This window comes from Gobio gobio, assembly GCF_949357685.1.
Source record: "Gobio gobio genome assembly, chromosome: 10".
Taxonomy (NCBI): domain Eukaryota; kingdom Metazoa; phylum Chordata; class Actinopteri; order Cypriniformes; family Gobionidae; genus Gobio; species Gobio gobio.
This window is the reverse complement of record NC_137116.1, coordinates 44,493,203-44,509,168: the sequence shown is the minus strand read 5'-3', so window position 1 is coordinate 44,509,168 and position 15,966 is coordinate 44,493,203. Positions and strand designations below refer to the sequence as shown.

Sequence of the window (15,966 nt, the reverse complement as noted above, 5' to 3'; positions counted from 1 at the left end):
CTATTCTTAGCTAAAAACACTTAGTTCTTTCAAAAATATATGTGCTCATTAATGTATATTTACTTCTTTCAAGTAATAAAGTATTCTCGTAAGTTTATAATATGCCATTGAAAATACATTAGGTAATGGGATCTAACGGTGGTCGCCATGTTGCCCCTCCATCTTGAAAGTACATTAGCCAAAGAGGGACATACCCGTAAATTCAAGCTTCGCTTTTCGCGTTTTAACCGGTTTTAATACTCGATGGCACTGTACAAAATTCTCTGCCTCGCGCATGTGCGCGTCAACTTGTTCAGACTTGTCTGGTGCATGTGCAGAGAGTTTTCATCTCAGCAGCGTCAGTAACAGAGTTATAAGGAGTTTTCCTGGCTTGTTTATTCCTCAAAAGTCTGTTTTTCCTTGTGTGGTATTTCTGTGCGTTAATAACTCCGTAAGTAATAATAGTTATTGTCATTGTAGTTGTGTTTCAGAGAGTGTCATCGCGTAAATCAGTTGATGTCACCTCAGAAGTATTTTTGTGTCAACATACAATAGCGTAATGCTCACCTATTTGAATAATCATTCAGTTATTTTGTTATCAACAATGTTTATTCGTTTATAGAAAATATTTGCTTGTAATGTATGTTGATGGAAATATGTATCAGGTCTGATCGGCATATTAACAATTGTTATAACAGAGAGCACTGCAGTGCTAACGTTAAAGCGCCGCACACACTTTTGTAAACGGACACCGCTTGTTAGCAGCGGCAGCTCCGCTCCTTTTAATGCAGCTGCATTTAGCGCCTATATATGGTACAATAAGCTCTGGTTTACGGTTACATTATACAAATGTATAAGTATAGTTATACAGTTCTTAACTGTGTATGTATATTTACCATCCTTATTTGTTCTCTCACTGAAACCACATTTATGTACATATCCACGCAAACCTGTTTATGCCTTGCAATTGGATGACTGAATAAACATTACTAGCATCAAAGTTCACTCTGGATTAGCTGCAGTTCTTTCTAGCCGAATAATTAGGCCAGTTGAGTTCCAACCATCCCACTGGGCACAGAATATCCCACAGGCACCGTGTCGAATGTGGACGAGGTCGAACTGGAAGCCATGTTAATCTTGGACTAAATCGGCCACCGTAGGAGTTGAAACGAAATCGGAATTGAGAGGAACAGAAACTAAAGTTCACTGGATGGTCATATACCTTTTCACCACTAGATGGGGGAAAATATCACACAGTGTAGCTTTAACGAGCCGAAGAGAGCGCAAGTCACGCCTCTCTTCATCAGTCTGCACTGGCTGCCAATAGCCGCTAGAAATCAAATTTAAGGCACTGATGCTCGCCTTCAAAGCAACAACAGGCTCTGCACCAATATACCTAAACTCGCTTGTTCAGACTTACAAACCCTCCAGAAGCTTACGTTCTACAAGTGAACGACGCCTTGTGGTGCCATCCCAAAGAGAAATCACTCTCACGGACCTTTTCCTGGACCGTTCCCACCTGGTGGAACGACCTGCCTATCTCTTTTCGCAGCCGAGTCTGTAGCCATTTTCAAAAAACATCTAAAAGACACATCTTTTCCAGCAGCACCTGACCAATCAAGAATAGCACTTATCATTCTATTAATTTTCTGTATATATATATATATATATAGATAGATAGTTCTGTCCTATGTGTTCTGTACTAGATTAACTGAGACTTGTTACAGCACTTGTATATTGTTGCTCTTGACTGTTTTAGTTGCTTTTATTGCTCTCATTTGTAAGTCGCTTCGGATAAAAGCATCTGCTAAATGACTAAAAAGTCAAATGCAGGCATATCGGCCTAGAAAATCGCAACTTTTCATTTTCCGTCGGTCTTAATACACAATGTCACTACAGAAGAGTCAAGCTTTAAATGGGAAAAATATTGAAACTCTTTGGTCATTTTTTGAGTGAGATGCTAACGGTCTAATCAGATTCAATGATCTATGCTAAGCTATGCTAAAAGTGCAACCTCCAGACCCGGAGATCGGCAGAATGGATTCGAAAACGGTAAAACTCAACTGTTTAACTCTAGGGGAGTTGGAAAATAAGCCTATTTTCAAAAATAGTGGCGTGTTCCTTTAATACACATTGTAATGCCCTAATGAAATATAAATTGATCATTAATCATTTATGTAACTTGAATGAGCCAAGTCATCTCGGAGCAGTCTTTCTCAGCCATCTTCAAAGGAGCATTACATGACAGTGGCTGATGACACACACCAATGGACTAACAAAATCCAAAGTTATATTATATTTCACTGTATCAACCTGTTTTTATGATCTCTTGAACTCTCTGCTCGACTGCACTTTCAGACTTTCTCAGCCATGTCCTTTTGATCCAAATATACATTTGCCACATTATCAAATGTATTTCTAGAAAACAAAACATTTTTGTTGTGACCTTATGTGAATTAACAGGGGCATTATAGTTAACATTAGCACAAATCTACATGACAAAGATCAAAACCCACTTTGAAACACCTAATAGTCTTTGTAAAAACTTCAGATTGCGATGTTAAGTGGATTTATAATGAAATGAGCAGAAATATATAATTTGCCGCATTTTATATTAGCTAATAAACCAAAGACCATAACACCGCACCTTCAGCATTTCCAATATTTATTCATCATTATTTATTCTCATAAAAAATACCCCAAATCACATCTAAACAATATATTGTTGTAATCGTCTATTTATTAGCTTCTGCACGTTTCATCTGTTCAAACGTTTCTATCTGTTATTTATGTATGGAGACAGAATGCGGAGGTTTACATGATTTTCGTCAGAGAAGGGTGCAAGTTATGACCACGTAATATGAGTGACTGATTCCCAGACAGATAATTCGCCGCTGATCTTTTGAGATAGCATTCGCTACAGGGGCCGGTTGCATAAACCGTTAAGACTAGTCTTACAAGTTAGACATAAATTTTTTTCTTTAAGACTGTTCATAATTTTTTTAAATCAGTTACATAAAAACATAGACTGGCCTAATTTGATACGAAAAGTAAGACTGAATGCCCCTTGCCTAACTGCTAGTGGCTCATACTAGATCTTAAGACACTGTCTTAACATAATGGCTTAGTTTATGCAACTGGCCCCAGATCTCCTAACTTAGTGGAAAAGTAATAGAAATGACAGTTCTTTCTAAAGAAATATAAGGTAAACATGGGAATCAATAAATATTTTTTTCCAAACGTGCACACTTTTAGACTAAAAGCCCTAATGAATGCTGTTTAGTGCGATCGCAAATAAAATGGAGCAAATGTAATTGAATATGCATCTCAATATTTCCGTTGAAATATCAACTTCTGGCTTGGTTTTGCATGTTTGATGTGTACTCCGGTCATAAAATTACTGTCACTGTAAACTTTTTTATCATACACAGAGGCTAGAGTCCTAAATTCATTGAATGATATACAGTTCAAGAATAAATAAGACCATCATAGTAAAAGCCTGCAGTCAATGTAAACAACAACAAAACAGGCCGCTTGAGATCTTTTAAAGTTAACTGGTTATCTAGCTACATGCACTTCAGAGTGTTCTTACATGGTTTATGGCATTAGACAATGACTTGTTGCTCTCCATGCCACAAACCCCACTCTCTCGGACCGGGTAGTGGGTGTGGCCAAAATATAGCGCCAAGCAAGAGTAACCAAAATAAATGGGTCTTTCATTCTGGTGCTTCGATACCACAGACTGAAACGCAGCTTCACTTGAATTCAAAACTTTAACACACAAGCAAAGTAGTGTAAAACAGTTTCAGTCCAAAAATTTAAATTAGCCCATGATTTGCTCACTCTCAAGTCATCCTAGGTGTATATGACATTCTTCTTTCAGACGAATAAAATCGGAGTTATATTAAAAATGTCCTGGCAGTTCCAAGCTTTATAACGGCAGTGAATTGTTGTTTCATTTTTGAAGTCTACAAAAGTACATCTATCCATCATAACTGCTCCACACGGCTCCGGGGGATTAATAAAGGCCTTCTAAAGTGAAGCTTAATTGAAAGCTGTTTGTGTAAGAAAAATATCCATATTTAAAACTTTATAAAGTAAATTATCTAGCTTCCACCAGATCGTCTTCCGTATTCAACTTATGGAAAAAGCGCCTCTCTCGCAGTTCTAAATGCTTACGCTACGTCTGACGACATTGCACACCAGTAACGTTTTTTTCCTATCTGGCATAAGCTAGATTTTTTACTTTATAAAGTTTTAAATATGGATATTTTTCTTACACAAAAGCATCGCTTTGCTTCAGAAGGCCTTTATTAGCCCCCCCAAAAGGCGTGTGGAGCAGTTATGATGGATAGATGCACTTTTATGGAATTCATAAACGAGGCCTGCCATTATAAAGCTTGGATTAGCCAGGACTTTTTTAATACAACTCCGATTTTATTCGTCTGAAAGAAGAATGCCATATACACCTAGGATGACTTGAGGGTGAGTAAATCATGGGCTTATTTTCATTTTTTGGTGAACTAACCCTTTAAGAAGCCTTTTTTATTTGGAATATTTTATTTTTAAATTACAATATAGTTATTTTCGCTCTGAAAACTATTTTGTTTAATTGCATAAAAAAAAGACACAAGGGTAATTCTATATAGTCTGACCTGGTGCCGAGTCGGCGTGTACGAAGGCCCATGAAGACAGAGCGGATGAGTTTGCCAAAGGAGGCGGCATTAACCGGATCCAGTTTTTGCTCCTGACAGTGTCTCAGGTAGTGGTTATACAGAGAGCTCCGCGGCAGACTCACACCCTCAGCCGTCTCATAATTATCCAGCAACCACTGCAACTGTACACACACACACACACACACACAACCAAATTAATCAAAAAGTAACTAATCAAGAAAGCTTAAATTCATCAGTTTTGCCCACAAAACAATAGCATAAACAAAACCACACAAATCAGAACACTTCTGCATACATACTTCTATGTTCATATTAACATGACTGATAAAAAGACCCTCATGGGATCTGCACACTTTGATATTTTATTGCACAGAGTGTAAGGAAACGTGTGGAAATCTGTTTATTTAAAGGGATAGGTCACCCAAAAAAACTGTCATCATTTATTCACCCATCTGACTTTCTTCTGTGGAACACAAAAGGCATTTTGAAGAATGTACAGGTCATTTATTTTCCAGTGACTTCAGAACCTGATGAGTTTGATTTGTGAATAAATTCAGGCAGGTTGTGTGCACTGGATTAACTGATTCCCTGAAAAGGTTCAAAGGGACTCATATAATGATTTGTGAATGTGCTAGAAGAGTTAAGGAAAGCTAGGGCGGACATCAAGATATTCAGTGAATATATTAAGATTTCTGTTCCTCACACAAAGCTATTGTATTGTACATTCCTCAAAGTGTTTCCTTTTGTTTTCTACAGAAGAAAGTATGTCACACGCTTGGAACAGTGTTATTTTAGTTTATTTATGTACCATTATAATATTTTTTATATATTGAATTAGCTTTTTTATATTTTCGGTTTTCTTTTTCATTTGAGTAATTTTGTCTTTTTTGACATTTCTATTTAGCTTTAATTTATTTTTATTCAGTTTTAGCAATTTTAAAACTTCAACTCATTTCAGTTATTTGCTTTCCAAGGCAACATTAAACAATGTTTAATAGTTTTAGTTAACAATAACAACACTGAAACAACATGAAGGTGAGTAAATGACAAAATTTCCACTCTTACGTGAACCATTTCTTAAAACAAAAAGTTAGTTAAAAAGCCAAATATTTCATAAACATGCAAGGGGTGAGTAAGGGTGTGTAAAACTTTGTGAATGAACGGCATTCAAATCTTGTGGGTGAAGATTCTGTGCAGGCCTCCTGATAACTGGGGAACAACATGGGAGAGAGAGTTTTAAACACTCGATTCCTCTGTTTAAAATGAGTGAGATGTCTACAGACTCTGAGGGAGTTATAATTGCCAATCTGTGAGAATCAAATTAGGCCCTCCACTGACACACTGATGGCATTGTTATATCAATCTCATCTCAGGTCTAACCTAAGAAATGAAAATTTGAACATTTGTAAATAATATTCACTGGCTAGAGCAGTCTAAAATACAAATACAATTCCTTCTAAAAATATAAAATCCTTAAAGCCACAATATGTAATTTTTCGCCGCTAGAGGTCGCTTATTTAAAACAAAGGCGTAGCTTGATAACGCCTGAATTTCGCTGAGCTTTTATTATGCCGCAGACAACCGCTTTTGCTTTTTCCGGTCATGCGTACGCAGCGCTGTTTTATCATATTAGAAAAATTATTTGAGAGTGTTAAAAGTTAGGTTATAATGCTACTCTGTGCTTTCACTCTGCAGCTACACTTGTTGCACACTGCAGTAAGCTAGATTGATATTAGGCAAGGTAAAAACATGGTACACGCGGTAAATCATGAAAATCTGATTTAAACAATGAGACTAACTGTGTTGAGCTATATAACAATGATTAGTTTTCTGTCAATGAATGTATCCAAACAGTTGCTCACCTGTCTAATAAAACGCATAATATACTAAGGCGTCTATAGTGTTTCCATGGTTTCTACAAAATAAAACCGGAAATAGACACGGTCCAATCGGTGTCTCTGGATTTAAACATTCTTGGAAACATTTGGGATAATGTAAGTACACCAGTCAACAAAATATTTAACATTGTTCTAGTGGTTTTTGAATATTTTAATCCAAAAATCTTACATATTGTGCCTTTAAATATTACATTTGAGTGCTTGATGTTCAGGGGTACATCTCACACATATAAACACAGTGGTGTGTTGACTGAATCAGTGGTGTAATGCAGGGGGTCTAATGCGCTTTAAACCCAAAATACACAGAGCGAGGGTCTGTTCTGGAAAAAGCATGCTCACAGCAGCAGTGAAAAGCAAAGCGAAGAGGCAGGCAGGATGAACTAAGCCTTTTTTTCAGGATTTGTTCCAGTTTCAATAAAGTTTTTTCCCGGTTTGACTTACATGGCTGTTGAGCAGGCTGCTTTTGTGAGTGGCAATCCCTTCTGACTTTTGGAGGTTTTCAATCGCCATTTCAAGCTGAGGAAAAGTAGGAGCATGCAAGACATGAAACGGGGGAAGAGAAGGAAAAAAACAGAGGGGGGTGGAATGTGGGGGGGGGGACAACATAGAGGGAAAAAAGACACAAAAAAAAGAAAAGGAAATCAGTCTGTTAGCTGCAGCCGGACTTTGAGCATTTCCATTACAGTCTGTCAGTGTTTGCAGCCACATTCATTATGGGTGGACAAAAAGCATGCAAATGTGAGGAACTCTGAGGGTTACGCCACTCTTCCTGTCTCGGCCTCATATATGCTAATGAGCTGCACACACAGGGCGTGAGGTCAGGCTACTCTCAAATACATGAGACAAACTCTCTAGCCACGTCTGAAATCACACAGTTAGCAGGGTCGTGCCCTCTGTGAAGACTGTCGCATTTGATGCGTGCTGCTGAAAAAGCAGAATTAATTTGACTCAAATAATCATGTTTTTTTTCCAGGTATTAGCTGGGGATGAGGATATAAGTTTCTGTTATTGCATTTATGAACCGGACTTGTTTCTTCCTTAGTGGGCATGAAAAAAAAAATACTATTTCAAAAGTTGGAAGAAAGAGATTAAGGCATGAAAAGAGATTGAGAAGAAAAGATTAGAGAGGGGGAGAAAGATATAAAGAGGCAGATAGAGAGAGAGAGAGAGAGAGAAAGATATAAAGAGGCAGATAGAGAGAGAGAAATATATAAAGAGGCAGAGAGAGAGAGTGAGTGTGTGTGTGTGTGTGTGTGTGTGTGTGTGTGTGTGTGTGTGTGTGTGTGTGTGTGTGTGTGTGTGTGTGTGTGTGAGAGAGTGAGAGACTGTTTTGGCAGAGTGGCAAAACTTATAAAGAGAAAGAGGGAGACAGGGTGAAAGACCCAAAAAAAACAGGCATCCTTCCAAGTCTTTAAAAGGCTCCCGAGGGCTCTTGGCCAAATGGTAATGAGCCCCAGGGGTTGCTTTGTTTCGGAGGCCACTCAAGTGGCTGTGAAAACTGCTAAAACAAGGCAGAGCTGGATTATTTAGAGTCAGTCGCCCTTAAGCCCTGTCCCTGCTTCAAGCCCACCTCATAAACTAGAACACAGTGGAAAGAAAGCTACACTCTGATGACAGTGTGTGTCATCCCTCCTCTATGGTGTATCGGTAAAGGAAAAATGTGTGTGTATCATAAATCGATAATGTTACTTTGAGAAAAGCATGTAATTGCAAAACGCTTTTGTCGTAAAGAATGTAAGAATAAACATCATCTGTGACATGATGCCGATTACCACAGAATTTTGACTCATCCTTCCGTTTGGAAAAAAAAAATTGTGTAGAAATTTTAAAGGGGTCATGACATGAGAAATCAAATGTGCTTGTCTTTTGACAAATATGGGTCTTTGTACCATTAAAACATCCTGCAACTTTCCTTGTCAGTGTAATTACTGTAAACACAATTTTTGTTATAACCTTTGGGATAAACTGAATTTTTTTTCTGTGTTAAAAGACATGATCATATAAGCATAACCCAGCATAACATTCCTGTCACATCTCATCTCGACCATATAATAGTCTATGAGAGTTCATATTCACAAAACCATAACTTTCTATGAGCTCAAATTCGCTGAGACTAAAAACTCCCCTCCCATGTTACTAGTGGACCAGTCTTGAAGGATTTCAGCACAGCGGATCGTACCATTGCAGATGATGAGCGTGAGGAGTGAGAGGTGTGGTGGCGGCCGCTGTCCATCCCGCCGTGAATCAGGTAGGCACTGCCGCTGGAAATGATCTGACTGCTGCCCACGTCCATGGCGATTCCCACCATGCTGTGGGCAGGCACTCCGCCAGCAGATGAGACGACAGTGGTAACCTGAGTACCCCCCGCTTGAGAGTCGAAATAGGTGCTTCCGCTGCCCTGTCCATACAGCTGCGAATCTGGGTTGTATGAGTATGCAGTACGACTGAAGGAACAGAGAAAGACAGTAATGATTCGTTTTTAATGTAATCTCAACTTTCAAAGCACATCTTTTGACTTGTCTTTAAAAATAAGTTTTGATCTGGACTCCATCTATGTCTGAATAAGCATATTTGACAATTGTTTAATTTTTTTTGAGCAATTATTAGCAAATCAATTCATATTTAATAAGCTAATTAAGTACACAGTGAACATGAACATACAGAAAAACAGACAAAAGCTGCCATGGTTTTCAATTTTTATATAGTTGTCAGACCAGATATTAAAGGGGTGGTTGCATGCGATTTCACTTTTTAAACTTTAGTTAGTGTGTAATGTTGCTGCTTGAGCATAAACAGTATCTGCAAAGTTACAGCGCTGAAAGTTCAATGTAAACGGAGATATTGTCTTTTTATTGTACTTTTTTTATTGCCTACAAAAACGGCCGGTTTGGACTACAACAAGCTTCTTCCCGGGTTGGTGACATCATTAACCCTTGCTATTAACATAAACACTGCCCCCGCGAACTCGCAACAAAGTGGGCGAGGCTACGTCACAGTCATTACGAAAGAGAGAGAGCTGTTGCAGAACTACAAACTACATTTGGCCATCCAACCAATCGAAGACCATTGCGTTTTTCGGAGGAATGGGGTTCATAGAAGCTGGAAGCAAACGAGCCGTTCAAAGGACAGTGGAGACAGCGGTGTGGAATAAAGGTAAAATATAAGAAAAATACGGCAAAAAAAAAAAAAGAAGCATTAAGACATGTTATACTGCGCCCCATTAACACAACCAAGCCTAGAAAAAAACCATGGAACCACCCCTTTAAAATACAGTCAGTCACTAAAAATCTCCCAAAAATGATAGGGCCTGAAACACTTAAAAAGGCTCAGGTAAAAAAAGTAATTTCCTTTTTATTTAGGGCTGTCAAAATGAACACCTTAATGCGTAAATTATTTCAGTTTAACAAGTTAAAAATTATTTAACGACGCAGTTTTTTTTGCCATCATCCTTTGGCTAACGTTACAGAACATGATCACGCTCTTATTCATGCAAATGCTTTTAAACGATTCAAGCACGATAAGACAAAATAACGCAGTGCTGGTGCGTGTCTGTGAATCTCCTGGCTGTCTGACACACACACACACACACACACACACACACACACACGCCTTGTGTGCACAAAGCAGCTTCAGGCATTCGCCTGAACGGACAAAATTATGCCAAAATGCCCGTTTTGTCGAGTATCCTTGCAAAGCACAGTTAAATTAAGTCTTAAATTAACGTAAAGAGTTGTGAGAAAATTTGTGTCAGATTTGCATCATGTGTGGCAGGTCTTAAAGTGACAACAGCCTAATAAATCTGCTGCTGTTTGTCATTAAGGATGATCAAAGAACAAAAGAAAAATCACTCCCTGCTCTTGACTAAATAACTTCATTCAATTTCTGTATCCTACCTGTTAGACCTACCTGAAAATCTTAAAGAACCGTTTACAAGGTTACATAGGTCAAAAACAAAGAAAACAATACGATTTTGTGCATTTTGACAGGGAAAAAATGAGCCCTGATCTATTGAAGGGCACAGGTAAATGTGACATTTATTATAATGGGTTTATGTGAAGATTGTTCAGTTCACTTAAATGGCCCCACTTTATATTAGGTGGCCTTAAGTACTATGTACTTACATCAAAAAATAAGTACAATGTAAAACACCTTTGCTGATATTGAGGTGGGATATGGGTAGAGTTAGGGACAGGTGTGGGGGTATGGGTGAGTTTAAGAGTAGGGTTAGGTATAAGGGAATTGTCAACTGTGTAATTTCAAATGTAACTACAGAAATTAATTACAGACGTAATTACATGCAGGTATTTTTAAAAATGTAAGTACAATGTCAAAACATGTATGTACACAATAAGTGCATTGTATCAAATTATTAACTAAAATGTTAGTACATAGTAGTTAAGGCCACCTAATATAAAGTGGGTCCACTTAAATTTAAAGTGGTTATATTTTAAAGCCTAAGAAATGTCCAAATGAATACCTTTCAATTATACTTTAATGCTGAATGCCTCATAGAAACCACAGTAGGAATATTGGTATCTGTGATTCTTTCAAAAAAAGATGCCATAAAACAAATATTTAAAATATAGGCTACTTTCTGTGTTGCATTATGTTAATGTTGTTTTTTACATTCATTTGGAGATTAAATGTGAAATTACTACAATAAAAAAAAAAACTTTAAAATGTTAGGTTCATGTTTTATTTTTATTTTTTTTAAATCGATTGACAGCTTTATTTTTTATTATGATGAAGCAGACATTGAAAGGAGGTTGGTGGGAAAAGAATAACTAATTATAATTTTATTTCAACCCTGTTCCATCGATTTGACATTATAAAAGGAGTTTAAAAGCCAGGAGTATTTACTCTTTCTGCCATGAAAACAGCTCCAAAATTATAAATTGTATTATATATTAATTATTAGGTGCCTTATATTTTTTTTTATTGAGTGTTACAATAATCAGCCTCTGTACGCAAAGTGAAGAACTGAACACAGGTTTGATTGACAGGTTGATGGGTGCTTACATTGTGCCATTTGGGTAGACAGCCTCTGCTCCCTCCACGTACTGCACCTGGGACTGGTACACATGCTGAACCTTCAAACAAACACACACACACACAGATCAGACTGGTGCTAAATAACCACCGCATGAGTTCTGAGATGTGCAAATGCAGATTCTGTAAGGGAAATAAGATGAACAGCTGTATGCAGGCTGCAGGCAGTAGGGGGCAGTGAGCACAAAGCTTCGCCTCAACAATCAGAGACGCCCTGTCGAGCCGGGAAACTACTTATTAACATATTAGTCGCAACAACCCAAGCGTGACGTGTGTGAAAGTAAAGCATGTCAGCGTTTCGGGGTTCTGACAGTATGCTGGGAGAGAAAGAGAGTGATGGAAAGACAAAGAGAGCGAAAGTCACAATAGAGCGAAAAAAGATATGTAGAGAGGCAAAAGATAAGCCAGAGGTGTCGTGGGCCCTCAGGATGTGCAGTGAGCGTGCAGGGTTTGATTGACTGTGTGTGTGTGTGTGTACCTGCTGAGGGACCTGTTGCACTCTAGGCACTGGCAACTGCTGCACCTGAGCTCCCTTCTGGGAAGAGCCGGTGGCCTGAACTAACACACGCTGCAGGTGAGGGACACACACACACACAAATGTAAAAATTAGACCCTTTTGTCTTTAAAAAGTGAGGTGCGTAATTGTTTGGATGTTCGATTCAATTATCCAAGTTCCATGAAACGGAAGTTGCGATAGTCTTTTCATCTTTATTGTGACGTACTTCTTGAACAAGACCAAAAAAAAAAAAGAGAGAAAAAGTAAGGCGGGACTTGATTTTGTCCTCTGGAAATTGACTGGATCGAAGGATCCTTGTCATTTGCGATTGCTGTGATGTCATGAGAGTGACAGGTTGTCCCGCCCTCTTCTGAAAGAAGAGATGTTGGTGCAAGAAGGACAGGAAGTTCTTTGATTAAAGATTACGAGGGCACATGAATGAAAAAATAATGATGTGCAAGATAATTAATAAATAAGTACTGCAATATTCCTTTATTTTTATTTTTTTCAAAAAGGTCCATTTTTGATTTCATGGTGATTTTATTTTGGAGAGACAACTAAAGTAAGCCATTTCTGTGACATTTCCAAAACTTCTGGTTAAACCAATTCTGTGAGCTTGGATTGGGACTGCCTGTCTAAATAATGGAAGGTGGGTGGAAGGGTGTTTGTTTTTTAAACCAAGATAGACATATTTAAAAAGAAAAAAACACTGCAAAAGATCACTGGAAAGTTGTGTTTATAAAAGTATCGTCTTCGATCCAGACTGCTAGCACCACAAATGTTATGTACAGAGAGTCTATATTTCATTCTTCGCTGGTTTTCGTCAAATCCTCTACAGCTGTCCAGGGAAATGTGATGCTCTACTCAAAATATTAACTGAAATGACATAAAGACTGGTTTCTTTGGATGTGTGATTGATCCAAACCCAACATCTCCCACAGCAGCACCACGCAAAGTCGCTGCTAATCATTTCAAGTGGCTCTGACAGATGAAGGGTGTGGGTGAGGAGAAATCTTTCATCGCTTCAGATGGATCCAGTGCATATTGAAAAGCATCTTTAGAGATTTAGAACGATGACAGAAGAGCTAAAGCAGCTCAGATCTTCATATTAAACCGCTTGTGTGGGAGGAGCTTCCTTAATTATTATTATGCTACTTTTGTGCATCAGTGCCGAGCCTGCTTACCTGTTGCGAGGCGGGAACGGGCTGAACCACCGGCGCCTGGGCTGAAGTGGACGTTCTCAGCGCCACAGTGGACGCCGACTCTGAGCTGCCCTCGGACCGCTGCATGGTTCCTCCTAGTAGATAGTTATAGTATGTGTTAATGTTAATAATTAATATTGTAATAACTCATTCATGATAATGTTTTAACATGCCAACAATTAATCATAGTTTTTATTTGAGAAAGCATTTGTAGGTATAGCATTAGGTTACCACAAACTCATTTATTTGAACAAAATCAGTACAAGATAAGAATATAATTGCGCAAAGAAACGAAAACTAGGGGCTGCACAGACTAGTCGACGTCAATGCTCTGCCATGACGCTTGATGTCCACTAGTCGCTGGTCATGGCCTATAGAGGGCGCAACAGGATAAGAAAGTCCACTTTTACGCTCAAATGACAAATAAATACATACACAAAGAGCGCGCCACAAGATGTTTGATTATATCATCTGCTCAAAATTGATCAGGAGAATGCACATTTTAAACAGCTTATTGTACAAGCAAGTTAATAACGTTCTAAATTAATGCGCTGCTGTATTGTAACACACAAACAGTAGCTCGCACACCACGTGCAGATCGCGCACACACAATCATTCAGTAGCGCAGAAATGTATTGTCAACACTGTTCTGTGATTTATCAATAAATAGAAACTGAAAAGTTATAGCATACATTTCTTGAATCTTTACTATGCTACTTTAGCTGTATCTGATTTAGAACGAGCAGATATCTGTGAGAAATATAACGACCCAAAGACAAAAGAACTGATAAATATAAGCTGTTACGTAGGAGCAATAGTCTTGTGGGCAGCGTGGCCAAATGCCATAGCTGTGCGTAAGAAAACCTGCGTTCACTCGAGGTTCAGGCTTATTTGTGCATTAAATGATGTAATCAGCGACTAGTCGACTTTCATCACATAAATGTCGACTTTCTGAAGTCGTTCAACCCCTACCGAAAACCAATGCAGATGAACGCAAAACAAGTAAAAGATGACAATATATCACTGTCTATGCTTACACACTAAGCGTAAAGAATGGCAGGATATCATATCATGACTAAGGCCCTGGTGTTTACCCCTAAAGCCGGTCGCACACGGTGCGATTTTGACCACGATTTGGCCGTCTGAGACAAATTTTGCAAAAAGATTCCTCTGATCCTAGGCTAAAATCTGAAGTCTTTGATCGTTAGTTTGACATGTTCACCGGCAGCCGATTAATGACCGCTGCCATCAAATTTTACCTCAGACGAAATTCTGCCAGTGTCAGAAGATTTGGCGCACAATCCTGCAGTGTGACTTCTCCTTCGACGACCGTCAAATTATCTTCGTTTTTTCAAGACAAACGATGACCAAAATGAGCGCTAGAGATTTGTTTGTAGCTACCATTTCAATTCCACCTGTATGCAGCTCAGTGTCACCAAACGCGTCATTGATTGATGATATAAAACTTTCTTGCGTGCGTCCGTTTTTAATGCGCCTTCACTACCGTACAGTCTAACATTAATGACAACTGAGATCTTACAGTGGGACATGGCTTACAGCGGGGATCATGTTCGCACAGTCTGACAAGGAACAATCGTAAAGGACTATTATAAATCGCACAGTGTGCACCTGGCTTTAATTATTATAGTATTAAGATTAGTTTTGGTCAACTGGATCGCAAGTGCTTTGACCACTTCCAGAGGTAGTAGAAAACGTATTCGAATCTCATGTGGTCGAATCCGTTTGAACAGCCGTAAAATACCACCTACTGATCTAATGCGTAAACATTATGGAAGTGTGCTAGCCAGATGAGATTTAAACTTTGCTGGCTGGAGACCCAAGTTTGGTATGAAGACGAAAAACATACCAAGCACAATGTTCTCTCACAATTCCTGATTTCTAACTCGCACTCACTGCGTTTGGCTTGGTCTTGCGGCTCCGCTGTCAGAGCAGAAACGAAAGCTGATGCTCTGTGTGTTTTTCCGTTGTCTCCGGTCGTGTTCATATGTAAATTAGGCGAGCTTATTTTGTCCATTACATCGAAAGATCTGAAAAAGCCCATACATTTGCCCACCCATAGACCCTCTCCTCAAAGAAATCAGGACAGAAGTGGTTGAAAGAGGACAAAAGAGATGGGATTAAAACAACAGGTATAAACGGGTATGTCTCCCTCGTCTCCTTGTGATCCAATCGACCAAAACGCATCTTAATACCAGGTGTAAACAGGGCCTAAGTAATCATCAGGTCCCTGCTGATTTTTCACCACAACAAAAGAAACACAAATGCAATCAAACTAAGCCCCAACAGGTTGCTAGAGAGGATAAGAGCGACCCACTGAAATACAACTCTGCGCATGTGCCAGGAAAAGTGGGATACAAAGCGGCTTTTCACACCATCTTCTCCGAAAGGACCAGGAGCTCAACCTAGCCAAGCCAGGCTGAGTCACCCGCATCCCCAGCAGGCCGCTCACCTCTGAACTCTATTATGGCGAAAAGAACAAAGGAGACATTAACAATCCCATCACAACCGCAGTGCGGTTCAGTCGAAGGGGAATTGAGTTAGAAGAACTTGTCGTTGAGATCCCAATGCAACTTTCCAAACTCGTATGGGCGCACACAACAACAGGAAAGAGAAGAAGAGAGTGACAAATAGAAAGCAGGCAGCCT

The 15,966-nt window shown here is 38.9% G+C and overlaps 1 protein-coding gene across 4 annotated transcripts in view; it reads right to left on the bottom strand.

The window, feature by feature from the left end:
* Positions 1-15,966, bottom strand: part of rfx2 (regulatory factor X, 2 (influences HLA class II expression)) — a 56,227-nt gene that overhangs the window by 16,949 nt on the left and 23,312 nt on the right. The window contains exons 2-7 of one of the 4 annotated variants that reach the window (XM_079827440.1): positions 13,283-13,395; positions 12,081-12,170; positions 11,573-11,643; positions 8,733-8,997; positions 6,995-7,069; positions 4,635-4,816 (exon numbers count right to left, since the gene is read on the bottom strand). In XM_079827440.1, the coding sequence (XP_079683566.1) occupies positions 4,635-4,816; positions 6,995-7,069; positions 8,733-8,997; positions 11,573-11,643; positions 12,081-12,170; positions 13,283-13,387 (788 nt within the window). In that variant the 5' untranslated portion in view covers positions 13,388-13,395. The remainder of the gene's footprint in view (positions 1-4,634; positions 4,817-6,994; positions 7,070-8,732; positions 8,998-11,572; positions 11,644-12,080; positions 12,171-13,282; positions 13,396-15,966) is intronic. The other 3 variants (XM_079827442.1, XM_079827441.1, XM_079827443.1) reach the window with 3 other exon arrangements.